Raw genomic sequence first — 22,736 nt, 5'->3', positions numbered from 1 at the left:
TTCTCTGGAGAAAATCCTGCCAAAAAACTCAGTTGTGCCGTGGAGAGGAACATGCAGAATCCCTCACACAGCAGAAAGGAAATTCTGTTGCACTGGGGCAGTCTGTGTCCCACAGGAGAGAGTGACAGAGCAGGATGCAGCCCTACAGAAACAAGCAGCAGACAGCTTCTGAGTAAAGGTGGCTATGCTCAGATAGGGACCACCAGCATAAAAAGCCTTCCATGCCTCATCAACATTTTGGCTGTAAGATATCTGCTGCAATACCACCTTAGACTGCCTTTAAATGGTTGAGCTCCAGCTCTTGGAATCTAGCTACAAATGCATATTGAAACTTACAACTGTTTGCCAATGAACCCCATCCTGACAGCACACAACAGTCATACCTGCTGTGGGCTGAGAAGGGGATATACAAAATGTAATGCTGACAAATCTCTCCAGGTTTTGTTTGGTTTTTTGCTTTTTTTTTTTTTTTTTTTAATTAGAAGGTTAAACACTCTCAGAGATAATAAACTCTCAGGAAAATTAAAGACCACAGTATTCCTGCAGCACACCGGTTTGTGATTCATCCACAAGAACATTCACCCATTGTCCAGGAGAAGTGGACTCCTGGAGTCCTGGCTTCTCAGGTAGAAAAGGATGCACTTGCAAACACTTTCACTCCCTGACTGGGAGAAACAGAACAGTGTCAGCTGCTTCCTGACCTTCACATGAAGAGGAAGTGCTCTGCATTTGACATGCAGTTGTTTCTTGCATTCAGGAAGCACAGTGCACACTAACTGGCACAAGAGTCCAGGAGTCTGAATGCTGAATTCAATTTTTAAGCAAGCTAGAGACTTTCCCATGCAATCCATTTAAAGGTATTTTTTTTGAGTTAGGAAATGTCTGGCACATAAGGCACTGTTACTGCTCGTGCATGTCGTTCTAGCTAGCTTGGCAGGAGCTACACTGAATAACAGGCAGACTATTGTCCTGTGGGAATTGCTGACTGTTCTTGTCACCCCATTCCCATGATCTTTCATTTGGAGAGATCTGCTATCTTCTGTCACTATGTGTGCAAGGACAGAGCTCGCTCCTGACTTTTTCCTAGCCCTTTTCCACCCATGTGTAACAGAGGGGCATTAGCTTAGAAAACAGTTTGATCCCTGATGCCTTCAGAGACAGAAAGGCAACAGCAAGACAAAGGCCGAATGTTAGTTTTTTTTCATATAGCATGATTACTAAACCACAAATTAAAAATGAAAGGCAAAAGATAAAAGGAGAACTTTCTGATGTGTGGTGCGTATGTACATTTTGAAAACCCCAAGAAAATAATAACACTGAGTATCTGCTCTTACATAAAGCTCTGCTTCAAGTCTTTTGTTTCCTGCTTTGCACAGCACCAGGTACACCAGCACAAGCCTCCACCATCACTTCCCTATTTTTGTTGCAGTCATCCAATTGCTCTTCTGGGTGTATATGTGGGGCTCTTGTTTTTAGATTCTGTTTGGTTGCAGGTTGTTTTGTGAAATCCACAAGGGAAGGGGCTTGCATTTTTTTTGTGTGTGTAACAAAGACACAGAAAGAGGGAGGCTTCACATGAAGGCTGTTTCTACAGTCACTGTAACCCAGATACAGAGAAGACAACTGGAGTGCAGTGTAAGGAAGGATTTTCTCCTTCAGTCCCACAGAATAAAAGCCAAAGGAGAAGAGAATAAAGATGAAGCACTCATGCAGTTCCTGACCTTCGCAAAAAGGTCCAGACTGTCAAAAGCCTCCAGGATACCCAGGCCTGGATATCATCCATCTGTACATTATGGATGCAGCACTGCAGTGCTTTTAATTTCCTGTAGTACAAGTGCCAGGTTTCTGAGGAGTGAGCAGTGCTGGCTCAGGTGGACTTGAGCCTCCCTTCAAGGCAGAGCACCTGGGTTTGCCCCATGTCCCCTTGCTGCCTGCATTTCCAGCCTGAGCTGCTTTGCTGTTACCTCGATTCTCCATCCTTAGCCACCATCCTTAGCCACCATCCTTTACAGACCTCCAGCAACTGGGGTGATTGGGTGAGATTTTAAGAAAATAGGAAAAATATTTCTTCAAGTTCTTATATGAAAAATGATACAGATGCTCAATGGGTGATTATTTTCATGCTTTCCTTCCATGCTGTGATTTTGCTCTAGACAAAAGGAGTTCTTTTGCCCACTGAATAGGCACCAGGCACACACTCCTTTATATGCTTGCTGTCACATCCTGTGCACTCTTGAAAAGACAAAGTCAGTGGAAGAAAGTCACCCTTTGTTTTCTCTTCTTGCTAGAATATGAAATCCTACTTCCAAGAGAGCCTTGCTTAACTTGGAGTTTCTTTTTTAATTCAAGAGGATCCTGTCAAGCTCTGTCAGTGCTCCCAGCACTGGGAGCAGACTGTGAACTGAGGACTGATCACTTACAAATAGTATAGTCACAGTCCAGAACAAACTGAACCAACACCTGGGGCAGCTGAAAGCATGCACTGGACTCAAATCTTAAATCTCAGACTATAGTTAAGGAAGAAATTTTTTATGTTGAGAGTGGTGAAACACTGGAACAGGTTTCCCAGACAGGTGGTAGATGCCTCAGCCCTGGAGATATTCAAGGCCAGGGTGGACAAGACTTTGAGCAACTTCATCCAGCTGAAGATATCCCTGCTCATAGCAGGAGGGCTGGACTAGATGACATTTGAATCTCCCTTCCAACCCAAAGTATTCTATGACTCAGATATAGGCCAGGTACATTTCTGGTTTGAGCAGAGTTTGGCATTATGGTCTAAATCTGATCTGGTGTTAAGCCAAGGATCTGCACAGTACAGTTAAAATCCCTAACTGAGCCTGAATTAGAATTGAATTTCCCTAATCATTGTCACAGAAAGAAGACCTGGTAAGGTAAAGGAATTCCTTCAGGTAAGGGAATGTGAATCTAAAACTCTGTTTTTATCTATTAAAGAAAAAAACAATAAAGGAAACAGGAAAGTAATTCCAAAGACAGCTATGTGGTTTACCTTACTCTAGTATACCTGGCTCTGAAGCCTACCAGTAAAAGTCCCTATAAGCAAACATTACAGGAGACACAACGCATTCTTGTGATACTAGCGCCCAATGCCAAGGCACTGAGGAAAGAATTAAAAACTTTCTGAAGGCAGAAAGACACTTCAGGGAAGGCAAGGAGATGCTGGAAGGTACGAGAGGGGGAAATGTTTAAAAACTAATAACGTGCTGTACAGATGAGCTGTAATTGTCACACTCACAGCTCTGGGATCCCATGTGAAAGATGAATTCCTTTGGCTGTCAGCAGCTTCGTTAGCCAAAAGAGGACATTCATATGGACCCAAACCTATTTACTTTCCAGAGCTGGCTCTGCCTGTTTCATATTGCAGGGCCCCGCATTGGTTGTTCAATGATGCTGATAACTCCTGTGGGAGCTTACATCCTGCTAAGTAGTACACTGTTTAATTGAACTGACCTTTCCCGATGGTGGCCCTTGTATTAAAAGCTGCTTTACTCCCCAGTGAAAATGGTTTGATAATCATAATATTTTACTCAGTGAACAGTTGTTTAAGAGAAGAAAATAATCAGCTAAACTGGTAGGCTTGCCTCTGGAGGGGTCCAGCACTAAAATGATGAAAGGTGATGCAGATCAAGATAGCTGGCACAGCTGTCAATCAAGACAGAGCTAGGAGCAGGGGCTGTGCTGCTTAAGGATGGGGGACACCAGCAAACCAGCTGGCTGGGGAAGGCCAGCACAGGTGAACCCAGAACAGCACGCTCTGCTTGGAGCTGAGATGAGGTGGCACGGCTTGAGTGGGACATGGGGTGGGCAAGGGCATGTGCAGGAGATGCAGCAAGAGAAGGAGGCTCTCTGCAAGTAGAGTGGTGCAGGACTCCAGGGTGCAGTGGCAGCAGCAATGGTGGCTAAGTATCTTAAACTGAGATGGGGAAATGGCAAAACATTTGCTTCTGTAATACAGGAATCCATTTCCCTCCAGAGTGGCCTTGGGATGAAGAGATCTTAAGCGAGAGGCATGGTTTATTGGAAGCTCCCTTCTCTCCTTGTTTTATTCCAGGCCAGTTGCCATACCAGATGGTCATCCATCATCTGGAAGAGCTCCTTGGGGCTAGGAGCCAAGGTTGTACAAAGCAGCACATTGATGTAGACTGTTAAGCACCTGATAACAGACAATGCTTTGTAGACTGTGTTCTGCTACACTTTCCCCTTCCCAAGCACAGCAGTGTGTTCATTTCCAGCACTTTTTATACAGAACTGGTATTTTGCAGGTCTCACAGGTCAGCTTCACCTTCTCCAATTTTTCCAATGCAGGAGCAGCAATTTCATTTTCTTAGTTCAGCCAACCCTTTTCTTCCTCTTAGTGTATCGGAGCTGCAGGCATTCAAAGAATGTGCTGTTCAGTAAACTATTTTTTTTCTTGTTCTTTATTCACAAGGATGTTACAGTTGTTTTCCTCTTTGTGCTAAAGATACACAGGTCAGGACAGCACTTACATTTTCCTTCCCACAGTGCGGTGTTTTGACTGGTTATGTCTGGTTGAGTTCCTAGGAATGTGGGATGTGTGGGAGCTCTCATGGGCTCCTGATGCCAGGGTGCCAAGATAAGGCAGCTGGGCTGTGACCTGCTGCAGATTCATGGACAACAGAGCCCCCAGTGTGGCAGGACTGACCTGGGGGAGACATCAGGACAATACCTGGGAGACACAGAGAGCACTGGGGGGACCTACATTGGCTCTGCGAAGTGGATGTGGAAACAAAAACATCCCCTCTCCAGGATGAGCCAGTAAAAGATAATGTTGCTCCAGCTTCACAAGGGCACTATGCCCTTCAGCAGCATCCTGTTTCTCCCTGGTTTTCTTAGACAGCCTTCTTAGCTATCTGGTCAAGCAGTCAGAGACAGCTTGCTTGGCCTTTGGAGAGCAACTAGAGCTGTCCACTGCACAAGAAGGTAACTGGGTTCACCTTTCACATTCTTATCTTCTCTTGGCACAGATTCAGTCTCCAAAAGGACCATAGCTGGGCCTGAAGATATACCTTTGCCTCATACTTGAACTGAGGACATCCATCAGCATAAAAGACCTTAAAAATAAAATTAACCCAACGAGCTAAAATTGCAGTCTAACTGCAAGAGCTCCAGCTTGATTTCATCAACTCCCCTTTGAATGGCAATTACACTGTGAACTGCTCAGTTCAAGCCTAAATCCTGTGTCTTCTTCTGATTAAATACTCATTGTCTAGGCCTCCATCTTATTCTCAGTACTTCGATTTATCAATTTAATCAATCCCCCCACTATTCACCTATCTGCTTCAACCTGCGTTTTGCCACCACCATTTTTTTTTTCAGATGATGCAAATTTGCGGAAGTTCATGTAACTGCAAAGCAAAAAATACATCTTAGCCAGAATGTCTTCATACTCCTGTGTTTCTCGGCTTTAAAAAGAACATTTAAGTTGCCTGATGTTCACAGGGGATTACCTTGAAACTTTGCACACATTCCTTCTATGCTGGCCCAAAAGAGCAAGATGCATTCAGGAAAATATAGTATTTGATGCTGGCTTGAAAAATTCATTGTTTAACCTTGTATAAGTGGTCCACAACATCTCCCCAGACACTGAAATATTTTGTTAGTGGAGTATTTTGAAGAACTGCCTTTGAACACCAATTTAAAGACAATATAAGAACAGTGATTTTTTTTCATTTGCTGTTGGTTTTACTACATGCTTTTGATAAAAATGATTACAAGGACAGTAACTTTTAATTGTGTCCTCGGTAATATTTGCCAAATGAGCCCTTCTTCCAGCTTGCTGCGCCTTGCAGACTTGTAAATTTTGGAACATTTGTTCCCAGAGGAGCATTAGCCTGTTATAATGGACAGATTCAAAGAAAATATCATTTACCCAGCTTGAACAGATATCCTCAAAGTCACTTCAAACTGTGCGTCTCCTTTTTCTTACAAGTGAGCAGTGACAATGTGATAGTGGAATATCACAGAAAAACTGAAAGGTTTATTAGCAGTAGTTCCATAAAATCAAAACCAAACCTGTGCATCTTCATATGTATATCTCCCTGGGTCTTTGACATTTTGGCTTGTTTTCTCATAGCTGTGGGAATCCAGGTTGATAGCACTTTGAGCCCCAGGAGCTAGAAATTCTTGCCAGATTTCTTCCACTCTGGTGGCTACATCCTGCAGAGGTTGTTTCTTGAGATCCTGGACAGCCAACCAAAACCTGTACTCGGCAAAAATTAAAACAGAACAGAAAAAGAGAGAAATCTATATGACTTCATGGATATGCCTGGGCAGAGTCCTCAGACACAGATATAGAGCCTAACCCCACATCTAGCTAAATTCACAGATGACTCTCCACTTAGCACGATTTCAGGGCAAGGTGTAATATACTTTACACCAAACCTTTACACTCTGGCTAAGATCAGGACAGTGACACACAGAGAAGTAATACATTCTTATTCAAACCACCCTGCAGAGGTGTGACATTGGATATGCAAACAGGAAACCTCCAGAATCGTGCAGTCTTTTTGACTTGTAGACTGAAGAGCATTCAGATGGATGCTGTGGGAAGAGATGAATCTTGTCATGGCCACGCTCCAGTTCTAGGGGGATATTTTCTTGACTGGACCACACTTACAGGCTAAAATAACATCATAAACATTGAGAAGATACTATCTTTGATGGCCAAGGGCATAATTTAAATCTCAATCTGTGAAACCAAAGGACACAGAATATTTTTGCAAGACATGCATTGATTGTCTTTTACCCTAGGGAAAAAAAAAAAAAGTATTTTGGTGGTGGTGCTGGTATTATTTATTGCTGACAGAAATATGCTCTTTCAGGTTATCAATTCAGAAGATGCCTACCTCCCAGTAACCATTTGTTTTGGTCAACTCTACTTTCTAGCAAGAAGATATGCCCCAAGGCCTCTTCCCTGGGTGCCCAGGTCCTGCAACACGGCTGAATGGGTACAATAGTGCTCTGTGGGGACTGCTGAGGGCTATAGGCCAAATAGTTACAGAAGGTACCTTTGCAGCCACCTGCAATAGCCAGCTCTTTCCTACCCCAAGGCAAAGGAGTCCATTGCCCAGGGATGACAAGAAGGCCAGAACTGTGCAGTGGGGACAGGGTTTGTCTGGGTCACTGCTTGCTCAGGGCATCTGCAAGAGCTGCACAACTTAAAAAGTTCTGCTCCCCCCTTTGTCACTATGGGAGACTACTAAATGAACCAGTTGAACTTTAACTGAAAAGTCTGATTTCCCACCCCTAATGACTTAATGGTGGCAACACGCTGGCACGCAGCAAATGTCCCTCCATGGCGGAAGGAGGAAGATAAAGTCTCTCCCAAACCAAAATCCCATTGGCAGTGAGGGTGGGTGGAGGAGCCAGCAGCCCAGTGACTCCTGTGCTGTTTCTGACCCTTGTTTCCTTACTTTTACCAGTTCCTAACCACCTCAGAAACACTGGGGTTATTGTAATCAAATGAGGCCCCTAACCCATTTAGCTTGGTCCCCTACCTGTAACAGAGGAAAACAGTCAGTCTGGGAGGAAAAAAACATGCTCACTGGATGCAAGGACAGGCTCAATCCTCCTTGCCTGTCCTCTGCTCCTCCCCTACCAGGCCTAATGCCACAGCCCTGACTCACCCAAGCCACTTGATCGTATTCCTTCATATGGTTTACCCTGCTCCGTGGTAGGCTGTCAGTAAAATGGAGTGGGGTATGCTCAGACACTATATCAGCACTTGTGAAGTCACATACTAGTGGCGCTCACACATTAACATTTGGTTTTATAAACTGAAATAGAGTATTTGGGGTTGTCAGACGGGTGTGCATGGTGAACCCTTTTCGACTTCCATGTTCATTAGGTGCACCTGATGTCCTGCCATGTTATTTGAGCCATAAGTGACACCCTCACTTATCGCATGCACACAGAGAATAAAGGGTGGTGCACACAGAGAATAAAGGGTGGTGCACTCAGTGCAACAATCTGATGCCATATGTGGCTTCTTTACTTGGAAAATATTTCATCTTCCAATTTCAGATGCCATGGGAACATGTGAATGCAGAAAAGGCACAGAGAGAAAAGATGCTAATCATTCCAGAGTAGCTGGGACATTTCAGACAAACACTTGGCTAGAGAGAACATTTTCTGCTGGCTTATCTTCTGCCCCTGGAGCTGGGGAGGCGGGCTGGGAAAGCACACTCATGAGAGAACAGGGTGCGCTGTGAAGTGACAGCTTGCCAGAACAGGAGCACCATCCATTTTAATAACCATTTGGCTCAATCTGAAAACCAACCAACCAGACCAACCTGACACTAACAAGAACAAGCTCTTTTTACTGCAAGCAATTGCAAATTCATGCCCAAGGCTGGATGTCCTCTTCAAGGCAAAGGGGAGTTTTGCCTTGGTAAAAATTTCAAACCTGTTCACTACAGCTGGTATCCGAAAACCGAGGAACATCAAAGAGGAGTACTCAGCCCCGCAGCCTCAACTCCAAGGCAAATTCTTTGCCACAAGAAATCATCCTGAAGCCAGTGCATAAGCAGGGCTTTGCTATCAGATTTGTACAGCTTTTACATGAGAGAAGCAGGTATTTCTTCCCAGGAAAGGAACAGATACACGATGGCTGTGCTGGAATTTGTGCTCAATTATATTCCCTGAGTCAGATCCACCATTTCTGAAGCACAAGCCCAGCCCCACGTTCACAAGGTGTCAGGAGAAGATCCTACATTGCCTCCTCCCTTTCTCTGGGAGGCAGATCTCCAGTGGATTCTTCTGGCACAGGGCAGGGGAGGAGGGAGATGTCCTCCTGTGTCCTCTCTGTAGGTGCCCTATAAGGGGAGCAGGACTGGCATAGGGACTGTCTGCACAGAGAGAACAGCAGCATTGATCACAGGTTCTTTGCCCTATATCAAACAGCATGTAAGCTCCGGAGAAGGTTGATAATATGGTGTTCTAAACTGTTGTCAGCGGAATAAACCATTCCAGTCTCATCCAGCTTTTAATTAAGCTGCTGTCACTTGCAGGAGATATCCCATAATGACACTTTATCCTATGCAGCCTTTCAAGGCAAAGAGGGCTCCTGGGCCTCAGTGTGCCTGCTCTGCCTCCCCATAAGGCACTGCAGAAGCCCCCTCGTGAAAAGGCTGCTGGGGAAGGACAGGAAGCTGCTTCTGAGGTAGGTTGTAAAAGAACATTTCATTTCAACACCTGATGAAGAGACTGAGGAACAACTGTCAACACAAGGACAGTGTCATATCCCCATCGTTAAGGAGGACACGATACTCCTGGCTTGTCAGTGAAATCCCCAAGTGACTGAGTTTAGAACGAAAACACAGTTGCTTCTTTGCCTCAGCAGCTCCATGCAAGTATCTGGTGCACCTCCCGTCTCACATCTCCAACCATTCACAATCTTGCTCCCACTACCTTTCACAGAGAGAATAAATACAATTTTAACATCACAGCTGGGAGGGGAAATGAATGAAAGTAATAGGTATAAATCAACACGCGGTTCTGACGGGAAATAGTTACATCTGGGTGTTGCTGAACGGCCAGATCCTTGGCACAGTGAGCTGCATTCTGTTCTCCAAGGAGCACACTGGGGACAGATGCCTACAGCGAGACTGCGCGCTCAGGACACAGTCCTTCCCTAGCGCGGCATTGCCCAGGTGACTACGGTGCGAGGGCGCGCAAGCTGCCCCCCGGCTGGCCCTACACCCCACCTCCAAATCTTAAGCCCCTCTTCCTGCTGCCTTTCAGTTCTCTGGCTCGGGAGATGCCCATTCGCCCACGGGCGGCGGCCGGCTCGGGCTCACGCGGGCCCCTCACCCCTGGCAGCGCCAGCCGGGCTCGGCCCGCCCGCGCCCGCTCCGCCGCGGAGCAGCGGCGCCGCCTGCTGGCCAGGCGGGGAGGAGCCCTGCCGCCCTGCTCCGGCGGGGCGATGCATCCCCCAAGATGACCCCCGCACACACCGTGACAGTCGCACAGCACCCCGTGCGACCAGCCCGAATGCTCAGTGCTCTGCCTGCCCTTTTGGAGGCTTTGGAAGTGGTTGGAAACTTCCTCTGTAAATGTTTTTTTATTAAGAAAAGGGCCTGGGTGGGTTTTGCTTAAGGTATGTGCTCTCCTCAAGGCCATAACTTTTCCTTTCCTAATAAAGGCCAAAAGAAATGTAAAAAAATTGGCAACAAGTTGCAGCCGTCAGGGATCATGTAAGAAAGAAACCTTTTCTGCAGGTAAAGTCCTTTTCTGGATAACTCTATTTTCAACATATGTTCACAATAACCCATAAAACTCCTCCATTCGTGCACTGCAAGCTTTGCCATGCATTCCTATGCAGTGTCATGTGTTCTCTATTTAGGTCTATAAACAGGTGTGCAATCTGCCTCCCCTTTGGGTAAAATTCCCATGTCCCATATTCCCACTTAGTTGTTTCTCTTTCCAGCTGACACTCTTTGAAGCTGGCAGGAAAAAAACACCCAATCAATCCACCAGATAGATGAACATCTCAGCAATCTTGAGATGTCTCAGGAGATTTCCAGGTCATAAAAATGTACAACAATTCCTTGTTGGCCTTTTTTCTTTTCTTTTTTTTTTTTAATTGAAGCTTGGTATTTTCTCTGCTCTATTTTGGTTACTTCAAAAACCAACAGAATCAAAACTAATTGTAGATGAAAGATAGTAACAGAGGGGAGAAAGAAAAGAGCGCAAGAAAAAGAGTTAAAATGAAAACAGAAAAATACCCAACCAACTGGTTTCCCTGCTCTCAAATGATGGACGGCCAGTAAATAAGTAAGTTAAAGGGCTCAACTGAGCCCAGGAGACTTGGTGGACATGATCCTGCAAGTTTATTAGAACACAGAAACACAGCTGGAAGGACACCCGGGAGGTCAGCGAGTCCAGTCTGCTGCTATCTCTGGCAGTGCCTCACTCGAGATCCTCACTGGGACCAATTTTTCTCAGCCAGGAAGATATGGAAATACCCCACCACAGTCAACCTGTGATCTGGGACTTCCACCACTGAGTACAAGAGCAGAATTTGGTCCCCTTGCCATAGCAGTGAGTTACATTAATGTCAAGGCATTCTTAAGCACATGCTTCATGGAACCTTTTCTAGCACTACCAGGAATTTTTAGATTTTCCAGCAGTTTCTCAGATCTGCCTTGAAGACACCACGGGTCTCCAGGACTCCTGTCAGTGTTAATGAAGATCCTACTGACACTCCCAAAAGACTGCTGCAACAGTTCCCAAATCTCTGCATAATTACTGGGAGGAAAGTCCTTAACTGCAAATGTGCTACATGCTGTGCTCTCCAAAAGCTCCTTACAGCTTCCCAGGGTTTGGGTGGGATGCATCTCACTTAACTGTAGACATCTACCATGCAGAATCTGTAATTTGAATCAGTCTCTCCAGGCTTATAGGTGGTAGATAGGGATAGGTGCTTTACAGGATAATTTAGGTGCTTTTAGTTTTGTTTGTACTTAAAGCTGAAAAAAATCCTTCCTGGATGATTCACTGACTCCTCTTCAGCTTCCCTCCTTGAGCTCTAAAAGGACCCTGGATGATACAGAAGAAAGCACATGCTTCCAACTTGCCAACTTAGGAGACACAAACCCCAACTTTGCTCTTGGGTGTAATTTAAATTTTGCCTGCATGTCAAAGAACTCAGCAATTGCTTTCCTTTCTCTCACACATGCCTAATGAGAATTCAGGAGCTTTCTCTGCCACACCTGAACCCTGGAGAGCCACCTTCTGCTCTCTAGCACCACCGCTAATGATCCACGCTGTTCCAGTTTTCTTCATTAATATTTCTGCCTTTACATCCTGTTGTTATATAAAGCTTTAAGCAGCTTGCTAATACTGATCCAGTATCAGACAATAACGATACCATGTAAGGCAATACCATGATAAGGAGACTGTAAGAATGATAGCAATGTTCCCATATTATACCACTATCTCCCAAGAAGGATGTGGGAGTTAACCTCTAACCCAGCCCACTGACTTGCAGCCTCCCTTTGCTACAAGCCATCTCAAACCCAAAGAGAATGTCCATCAGCAGGAGGAGCAGCTCTGCCTGACCAAGGAAGGTACATGCTTGCCTTCTCTTTCTCTATTTGAGTAGGAGTAATGTGGGGGACACCTGCCACAAAACCTGTCATAAAACCTGTTGGATTTCATTAGTACAACCCCAGACATATTTCAGAAAACCTATTTGAGGAGTATTTCAATGCAGTATACTAATTTTGTACTTCATCACTACAACTGAATTGCAAATGAGCACCACTGTACATAAGTGCAGTAAACATATGAGCTCAGTACCTGTTCAGCAATAAAATTTCAAGCTCATTTATGTAATTTAGTAACACTCCCTTGTTTATCTCACAAGTTAACTCTCAGGTTTTTAAAAATAACAAACAATGGTGCATTGATTTTTCACAGTTTTGCTTCTAGCATGTTCCCTGTATTTCTCTCTGGACAGGCAATTCTGAGAAATAGGATGGTCAGTTCCAATGTCATTTACAGTCACTTTCTGGGGAATTTCCCTTTCAGAACTCACAAGCTAGTGGACTGCACTGAGGTGGGTGATTGTTCACATACTTTACTAATGTATTTGATTTTTCTAAGCAAAAAACCCCAACAAACCAAAACAAACCACAGACTTAAAAGGCCATACAATCAAGCTCTCAGTTGGTGTAAACTCAGAACAACATCAAACCAGCTCAGTACCAGTAAAGACCAAAACCCAACTGACCGTATGCTCAGTTACAGCAGGTTTCCTCATCTGGGGAGCAGGCTCCGTTTTGCCAGTGAAATTGTGAGCTCTCTGGCCATGCCTACCAATGATAACTGGGCGTCCAGGAACAGGAGTGCCCCAAAGAACTGGTCCCTGTGCTCATGCATGTGCTAAGAGGGCACCAGAGCACCATGAACAAGCCTCTGCAATGTAATTCAGGCTCTGTAAAACAAATGGGTTTTCCTGGATACTGCCACATCTAGGGCAGTCAAATTACATTACTGTCAGATCCTTCTGTGTCTCCAGGACTAATGAGGGGAAGGAGCAGGTGAGGACTGTTGCAGTTATCTCTGTAGTGCCTCTGACCTGCTGTACCTCAGTCACGGAGCAAGGTAAAGGGTCTCACACACAAGAGTATAAGAGCCCACAATGGCACCCTGACACCAGCTCAAACCCTCACTGGCAGCACAGGCTGGTGGCTGCAGCCTGCCCTGCTGCAAACCACCCTGCTGCTAAACCAACATCTTCCTGCTCCTGCACAAATGGGTGAATGTGGCAGTAAATCTGGTTGGTTGTCACATGCAGGTGAGGATCTGAACTGTAACTCCAGCCACCAAGTATCAAACTCTACCTGTTTGTTCAGACTGCATCTCTGGCTGGTACAAGCCTTCTCCTATTTTCTTTGGACCTTGCAGCCCCAGCCCTGTTCCAAGCATAATCCTGAGAACCCCAGTTTCTCAGAGCTCACTGCAGTGCATTTGCTTCTGTTACAGGACCTGTTGTGGCTTGGTTGTATCTGCATCACCCTCTCCACAGCAAGAGAGCTACTTTCCCTAAGATGAACTACTTTTTTTTAGGGTTGGAATTAGAGTTAGGATTCAAGACAAGGATTATAAAACCTGTGGCTGTATCCTGACTAATTCTAGGGCAAGCAGGGGACTCAGATCCTCGCTATGTAGACAGGGCTATGAGTTTAGCTTAGCGCCTCTGGGGGTATCTAGCTACACCTCTCTTTTTCTGTCAGTATGAGAAGATAACTGGTATCAATAAAGGCAAATGACTTAATTCATTAGTTCTGGGGTATGTAGGGGTGACAAATGAATCCTAAGATGCTGACTTTAGCACTTAGTTTTGCAGCTGTAGAGACTGAAGAAACAGGCATGCCCTTTGAAGCATTGAAGCATGCTGTTGGCACTTCCAGTGTCTTTTTATCAGTTCTCCAATGGGACTGTATCTTGGAGCAATGTGTTAGGGCCAGAGATTGTGTTTAGAACAGTATTATGGATAAGGCCAGAGGGGCTGGACCTTCTAGGAAAGGTTTTGTCTTCATCTAGTGTTAGTTCACCAAAAAATTGGCAACAACTACTGCTGCCTAGTCCTGCTGTAGTTGAGGCAGCAGAATTGTGCACAATAGATTTATAGACTCTCAGTCTGATGTAGGATCGTGTGGGTGTCTGCATAATGCTTCATAATAGAAGTTTTGTCTTCCGAACAACATAAGAAGCCAGGTACTTTGAATCCTCACACAGAGAGAGTGCTATTAAGGTGAGAATCAAGCTCTCAAATACTTAGGAGGTGCCAGAATTAAAACTAGCTGTTTCAAACCTGATTTGGTGAGTGCCAGTACTGCAACAGGTTTTAGCCACATGATCACCATAATGTTTCCCTTACACGACCCCTGACATAAATGCATATGTAAATCCTATATATTATTAGGGGGCTTAATAGCACTATTAATAGCTGTGTCTTACCACATTATTACAATTTTGCAAGCCTTTTGCACATGCTGCTTGACAGCACTGGCTATGCTAAACACTGTTCCTGAGACTACTGACATAGTTCTAGTATAGGCATCTATAGCAGTGCTATGGGCCAAACCTTGCCATTCTCAACTTGATTCAAATGGGCATTTTTAGCAGTTCAAGACAGAGAAAGCATTGCATTTCACCTGTGCAAGAGAGTAGGATTTGACCCATTCATTTAGTTCAAGTCAAAAAAAAAAAAAGATTTTACCTCAGGTTTTCAGAGCTGAATTCTGATTCCAGGAAACGAAGGAACTGGTCTCGTCCTACTGGGTCCTTCAGCACCTCATCCATGGAGAAACCCCATCTTTTCACACGCTGCTGACTAGGTTCTTTGCTGTTTGGAAAGAGAACGGAAAAAACAGATGGAATGTGCATTTCTGCCTGCTGTCCAAACAGCTGCTGCTGTTTCTGTTAAGCAGCAAAGGGAGGAAGATCATCAGATGAGATGGTGGATATTTGTTCTTAGGATTTTGCAGAACTACAACTTAGCAAATAACACACAAAGGAAGCTATAAAGACCAGGGCCATCATTAAAGCAACAGTACTATTTGGGTGCTACGTATAAGGCAAATGAGCGAAATAGTGAATGATATGCAGAGTAATTTCTAGTAGTTTTCATGTAAAGAACAGCACACCATACTTGAATAAGTATTGATTACACACTTCTTGCATATCTCCTAAATGTACTTTGGGATTTCTTGTATGTCAAAGCAGAAATTTGCCAGCAGTGCTCCTCTCACTGCTGGTATGCTCCAGAGGGTCTCCTTGTGTCCCACACAGTGCTGGCTGGTCACTTGGAATTGGCTTCAGACTTTCAGTTCCACATTTGCATTAAGTAGTTTCACTAAGAAGCAGTGCAGATGAGGCTTCTAAAAATTACTGGTTTATGGTATTTTATTTTTCAGTGCCTCTGATTTTTGGATGCCTAAGTCTTGGAAGACTAAAAAGCCTTTTACCCTCCATGTTAATCAGAGTCTTATTTTGTTTCTCAGCTGGGACACTGAGATGCAAGGCACCCAAAATCACTAAAAATATTTCTCCTGAATTATTTCTTAATGCACTCCCACTTACATAAGCCATTGTGTGAATTGCCAGACATGTTGCAGAGATGCCTATGGGGAGAGGCAATGCCTGGGAATCACAAGGATCCTATGAGACAGTCCACATCAGAGTATAATCTGGGCTCACAAAGTGTTTGAAAGCTTCTGGTGTGATGGCATCATACTACGAGACAACCATTAAAATACAGCTCAGCTGCTCACATTTGTGACAGTGGAGCCATTGTTAACAGTACATATCTATTAAACTACATGTCCTGTCATGTCCACGGTGATTCCTAATCTCAGAGCCTTAGGGGACAGTGGCGATCTGTGCTGAAGACCAAATAAGCCAAAGGGGTAAATAAAATGCCTGCTTTGATTTCCTCTTGGTGTAAAGACTAAGTAAAATTGATGGGCATGTCCTCACTCGAAGTGCAGAGCACTCAGGATGGCTCCTTTTGCACTTTCCCAGCAGCCAGCACTGCAGATGCCAGCCTACCTGTTAAATGAGCCAGCCTGGACATGGGGACATGAAAGCCATGAATTTCCTGCTGAATCCAAAGATTTGTTGCTGCTCTTCTTGCTGCTGCACAGTGTTTGAGCATGAAAAAAACCCTCACCAATGTGCTGTCTAAAATGGAAAGATTTCCATGATGTTTTCTGAATCCAAAGTGCCATGAAGGATGAACTGCAGTGGCACAGGGCTGCCCATACTCAGCAGCCTCTCTTATCATTAGAAGTGATAGGCTCTTTGTTTTCTTGAGCAAAGGCTCTGCTCTCCTAACTGAGGAAACAGCTTACCAGGCAACACAAGGGGATCTCAGGGATCATTTAATTATTCATCAAGTTGGAACTGTATGCAGATGCAGTGAGTTCTTTTACAATAGAGAATAAAATAGAAATACAGAGCTGTTTATTCTTCTATCTTCCAACAATACAACTTTCTCTTTTTCCATCAGCAGAATAGTCACCTTCCTTAACTCTGAAATCATAGCAGAAGCCAAGCATTTATTTTAAATTCCTATAAAGGCCATGACCTCAGGCTAATTGTATTCTTCAGGGACATGGACATCTTTTCTGGGATTTCCAGCTACCTCAACAGATGCAGAAATAATGGATGCCTGGACTACTTTGTGGGTCAGGGTTCCTACAGAAGTGTATTTTGCAGGGACCGTATCTGGTTCTAGCCCTGCTGGAGAGGATGGAGAAAAGGAGAGATACTGACTAAGCAGGAAATCCAAGAGACTAGAATGATATGAAGAGGGGCAGAGATTATGAAACTAATGGAGTTCTGTGACTACCAGAAAAACAGGTGAAAATCTTTCACATCCCAGACCAGATGGTTTTTAAACAGGGAAAAACTTGCCCTTTTCCTATAACACTGTTTTACTATGAATTGGCTTTCTTAGGCTGGTAGCATCTTCAAGTTTACAATATTATTCAAAACCAAACAGGATTAATTTGGCATTTTCTTTTCAAAGAAGAGAGCTCCCAGTTCAGATTTGGTGCTGAACAGCAGCAGTTAAATGAGAAGCCACTGAACACTTGCAGTAGTTGGCCACAGGATGCGTGTGAGCAGTCATGGTGATACATGGCATGGCGATTCCATTCAAACCTGCTGTGATAGCTGCTAGGCAAAAGCGCAGGCAGGACAATTTCAGTTCCACTACAAGGCTGTGGGTAGCCTGTGATACCAAGAGATGTAGACACTGGGCAGACTTCCCTTGCACCAACATCTCATGGGCAAAAGATGAGCTAAATTGCAGTGCTGTGCTTGCTTTTTTGGAGAAACTCTCTGAGGTGCCAAACATTGGAGTTCCTACAGCCTTTCAATCTCCTTTTCATCTATTAGACACCATAACAGAGACAGGCCAGCTTGTTCACTAGCAGGTGCGGCCTCAACTCGCTTTGTTAATCTATTATAATTCTGACCTGCCAGGTCTCATACATTATGTGTGAGCTAAACTCCTCTGGCTCCTGTGTCAGATACAGCTCCACACAGCAGGAATGGCCACTGCCCTATAACCCGTCTCGTATTTTTCATGGGACCCCAGGACAGGAGCAGGGCTGAAGTACCGCAGCAGAAGGAGGATCAGAGAGAAGGATCTCAAGGGTCAAAGGAAATGTGCTGGAACAGATATTTTTTAACAGTGTCTTATCTGTGGATTCTTAAGACCCGAGTATGCATGTCTTAAACAGGCATGAGAATGTCTGTTACCTGACTTACAGCATTTCACACATCAGGTCATATGGTAGTGGAAAGGCTGAATAATTCCCAGAAGTGATAAAGCTTAAGCTCCTGTTTAAACTTTAACTATGTACTCATATCTTGTCAAGTCACAGACATACAACTTCCTACCCAAATAGGGCAGTGGGGAAACCACACAAACAAAATGGCAAGACAACTGTAAAATTACTTAGAACGACCAATTCTTACCTCATTTCAATGTCCCACAATGCTGCATCATCACTTATCCAGGGATTGGAAGGCTCAGCAGGTGTTATAAAGGGGTCATATTCCACATACTGCTCTGTGTAGGCTATTAAACTGGCAGGTATAAAAAAAAAAAAAAGAAAAGAATCAAAAAGAATCAGGGCCTGAATACTCAGTCACACATCAGAGAGACACAGCTTCTCCTCTCTTCTTTTTATTTGTTTCCTTTTATTTCTGTAGGGATTAGCCAGTTTCTCAGCCACCACAGGAGTCCCATTTCCCAGGGATGATGCAGGCCAGGATTTCTGTGCAAACACCCACCAGCTCACTGCAGGATGTTCCTCAAACTTGCCTCTGTTGATGTGTCCACAAAAAGCCCCATGAAGCAACAAATGGATTGCTAAGGTAGGATTTCCCCCCAGGAGCCAAGGGGTGACTATGAAATGTATGTCCTGTTCATTTGCTGGTGTTGCTATTGCCTCTTGCCTTTTTGTTTTTTGCAGACTTTTGTACCCACTTAACTTTATGTGTTAGGAGCAACATGTTTAAATAGGGTCATGAGGAGCAACATGTTTAAATAGGGTCATGGGCTGTAGCTGAGAATATACTTATATCTTCTGGGGTTCACAGACCTGAGCATCAAAGCTTCAAGCTATAGATCATGTTTTTTGTTACTTTGGTATACCATTTAGTCTAATGGCATTATTGTAAAACACTTCAATGGCAGTTTATAATAATCAACTTAGAATGTAGTAAATTACTTGCATGCTGGAAAAACACCTGGCTTTTCTACTGGCTTGTTTCATAACGAGTCAGATAAGACATATAGTGTCTAATCCTCACTAGGATGAGATTCAAAGAGCTTTCTGTGTCTGCTTGCATAAGTGATTTCAGGAATTCCACTGGGGTTGGGGCTAGGGGCACTTTTTTACAAAAGAAAGACAGCATATATAAAATAAATCAAAAGAAATTTATCCTAGTCTATACTGGAAATACTCTAAGGCACTTCTTAATTTTTTGCCTAGGCCTGCCAAGTAATTAACTAAGTTAATTGAGTCTGATCAAACTGAACAACTAATCTACTTGCACTGTGACTGTCCATGCTAAACTTTACCTCTGGTCTTCAGTATCTCAAAAGGCAGGAGAATGAAAAGACCCTGCAAAACAAAGGGTCACAAAAGGCAGAAAGTTTCCCTGACCTGCTCTACAGTAATTATTTCTTTTTTGTTTGTCCTAGCTCTTATCATGAGGCATTAAAATCATACACTTTTCTAACCACAGCAGGTTCCCGTTGCCCCTCAGGGCACTGAGGGCTGTCTCATCTCATTTCATTAATTACATTTCATGACCGCTGTGGGTCAAGGGTTGGAGGATGGAGCAGCGTCCAATTTCAGAGAGCAGCAGCAATCCCTGAGACATCAGTGAGAGAGAGGGTTGCTTAAAAAAAAAAAAAAACAACAAAAAGGATCAATCAGGAGGTATCTGCTGTGAAACCTGAATTACTCCTAATAAAATAGTAAGAAGGCATCAGAGGTGCTAGTACAAGCACTAGCAAAAATAAAAGGGGAAAAACTAAATTACATGAAACAAGGGGGAATTGCTAAGCACACTTTGCTGATTCAGTATAATGACAGCAGCAGAATCATTGTCTCATTGTCTAATGGAGACTACAGGAGGGGGACTCCTATGGGGAAAAGCATTTCTGACAAAATGCAAACCTGGGCTTTTGGGTTTTAAGGTGATGCACTGTAATTCTGTTAGAAGAGGTGGTGGGAAGAGTTCACTAAAGGGGCAGAGCTTGCTTGAAGAAGCCAGCTGTCTCACAATGAGGGGGCCCTGTTCAGCCTTTACAGTAACTTTGAAGATCTGAAAGGATAGCACAGATTTTCATCTAGGGAGCTGAGATTGCTTCTGGTAGGAAAATGCTGCAATGCCCCAATTTTCGCACCCATTAGTGTGATGCCACATGTAGCGGAATTGTATTAATGCTGCACAATGCAGTCAGGGAAAAGAGTAGGTAGAATGTATTGATTGTTCTGCTCAACAGTTCTCAAGCCTTATTGCTAAATCCTAAACCTGAGAGTGTGCAGGTGCCAAGTGAGAAAGGATGTGGAAGAAAGGAGAAGAAAGGAGAAGAAAACAGTTTCCAAGGTGCCTAGCACGGCTGAGGGATGACTGCTCCCACAGTTGGTACAGATCTACTCTTGGAAGGAAAACAGGAAGGAGGGGGAAGTAAACGTTTAGGACTGGTCATGGATACTTCATGGGAGCTGGGATAACCTATTGACAGCCTTTCCATTCCCCTTCTACTGAACAAAGGCTCTCCCATAGAATAGCTTACATTAATAGAAAATGTATGTGATTGATCTATCACTATTACAATACTTTACACCTTATTCCTAGAACATATTGGACAGCAGCTTGTTTCCCCACCACCCCCTGCCTTATTTTCTCCTCGTTACTTTCCTCATCCTGCCTGAAAATGCCTTTGTGCTGTATTGAAAGAAATGGCAGGTGACGCCACTGTCAGGCTTGGCTGTTGAAAGGACTATGCCAAGAAATCATCTCCTGCTCCCCTGATCTGCCACACTGTTGCTTAAGCTAGTCCTGAAAGCAGGGTCCAGCCTGAAAAGTGACTTGCTAGTAACAGCACCTCCTCACGCAGCAGATTTGTTCCTGGCAGTTTTATTCAGCATTTTACATTGGACTTTCAGGCTGCACAGGTTTTTATTTCAGGCAACTGTTCAACTCAGGTCATCCATATTCATTCCTTCTCACCTACCCCAACCCCTGCCAAGCCACTGGACCCATCAGTCCATCTGTTTCTCTCCTGCCTGCTCTGTGATGCTCCACATCCAGGCTGTGCCTCCCACCACTCTTTGCATCAAGACCTGGGACTGTCCAGCAGCACTGCCACCCAAATGTCATCACATAACAAAACACTTCTTCACAAGATATAAATATCATGGCCATGATTTTCATTCTTTATAATTTCAAATAAAACTTTCAAAACAGAAGAAAAGAACTTCTTGATTATTCTCATTTTATTTGGTTTTCTCCTGGCTATCAATGTGACAGGTTTTGATAGCAACATTTTCTTCTCCAATTTGGGACCAATAAAAAAAAACAACAAAGCCCTTTAAAATCAGGAAAACTTTCTGTCCAATTTTATTGAAAACTAATATCTTTTTTTCTTTCAACATTGGCATTACATTTACAAGGTCAGTAGCTTCTATGAAGTTGAACAACAGGTGTGTCATGTGAACGGACTTCGATGAACAGGAATGAATGAATTTTATTGAGTCCCTCTTATTGAATAAATACCTACATAGAAAAAAGTCAAGCAAACCAAATCTGCTTGCTAGTAAATTACCAGCCTGGAAATTATTACTGTCTCAGTATATTAAGGTCATTGTAGGTAAACTCAGTACAAAATTACTTTTTTTTGGTGAAGCACAAATTATCTTCCTAATGAAAAAGAACCAGAAAGCCCGGAACATAAATATGAACATGCTAATTTCAATGATACAGTATCGTGAATGCAGAATTTCAAGGAGCCTCTGAATATTTTCTATTTAATTGGATGAATTTTTGTTTTAATTATTAAACTTTATGAGCCAATAGGAATCTACTTTGTGGCTCTTGCCATTTAATTTGCCTATTTTAGTATACACCTGCTAATTACGGATGTGAGCACTGCAATGCACATTTCAGAGGGTAATCTCTTTTTAACTTGCTTAAATAAATAATACTCTATTATTTCTCTAGAAGGCACGAGCCCTTATCATATCCTTCATGTCCACCATGGTTTTGTTCTAAAAGTGATGTTACTGAAGAGCATGTCAATCCCTGTGCTTGTCTCAGTGATCCCTCTGCAAATGCGCATAACTTGAAAGTACCTGAGGAGCTGTTACTCTCAATCAAATTTGAGCTTGTTCTTTACCTGTTCACATTTTCTGACCAGAATTAAATATTCTGCAAGTCAAATTGTGCCTTAATTTGCCTCTATGAGAAATCAACCTCTTAAAACTCTGCTGTGAGTAGTCCAGGTACAACTCCAGTACCTCCCATAGGGTTTCATATATGTAAACGGAAGCAGAAACTGGCCCTACAACTCCCGTATGAACATGGACATGAACACCACTTGCAAGAAGGTGCAAATGCAGCTCCTTCCCCAGATCTGTGCGAGGCTAACAAGCTGAGCTTTGAGGCTTCATCCACCAAGAAAAAAGGGAATTTTCAAATTGAAACAGGAATGACTTTTCTGTAAATAAACTCTAGGGTTGTGAAGGAGTGGGAAACGAAAGTACTACAACTGTTCTTCCTTTTGTGAATAATATTTCTTTTGCCTTTACAGTATGACTGTCCACTCTCTATTGCTGGAAATGCCAAACTGGGCATGAGAAATCAATGGGAAATCATGCAAACAAGACACTCACCTTTCTGCTACTTTGGACATCTTTAAACAATGTCTCTCTATCTGCATGTTCAGAAAAGTTATCTGAGGAGAGAGATGACAAGGACATTAACAATCGAAGAGCTCTAGAACATACATTGATCATATCCCAACAAACTATTGATTTTTGTTTCCAAACAGCTTAGAAGCAACTCGGAAGGAAATGGGACCCTTCCCTTGGTATTAGAGGAAGCTTATTAACTGCTTCCAGTAGGAGTCTGCATTTCCTATGGCAGGGCCCCAGGGA

General features: G+C 43.6%; 1 protein-coding gene across 4 annotated transcripts in view; it reads right to left on the bottom strand.

Annotated features, from left to right (window-relative positions):
• Positions 1-22,736, bottom strand: part of RGS6 (regulator of G protein signaling 6) — a 142,744-nt gene that overhangs the window by 30,411 nt on the left and 89,597 nt on the right. For all 4 annotated transcript variants that reach the window (XM_057416070.1, XM_057416072.1, XM_057416071.1 and 1 more), the window contains 4 exons: positions 22,473-22,534; positions 18,037-18,147; positions 14,768-14,893; positions 6,052-6,238 (listed from right to left, as the gene is read on the bottom strand). In XM_057416070.1, the coding sequence (XP_057272053.1) occupies positions 6,052-6,238; positions 14,768-14,893; positions 18,037-18,147; positions 22,473-22,534 (486 nt within the window). The remainder of the gene's footprint in view (positions 1-6,051; positions 6,239-14,767; positions 14,894-18,036; positions 18,148-22,472; positions 22,535-22,736) is intronic.

The sequence above is a fragment of the Pezoporus wallicus genome, unplaced genomic scaffold (genome assembly GCF_028554395.1).
Source record: "Pezoporus wallicus isolate ANWC-B61680 ecotype Strahan unplaced genomic scaffold, APGP_CSIRO_Pwel_v1 scaffold_2146, whole genome shotgun sequence".
NCBI lineage: Eukaryota > Metazoa > Chordata > Aves > Psittaciformes > Psittacidae > Pezoporus > Pezoporus wallicus.
The sequence above is the reverse complement of the archived record's forward strand: the minus strand, read 5'-3'. Positions and strand labels throughout refer to the sequence as shown.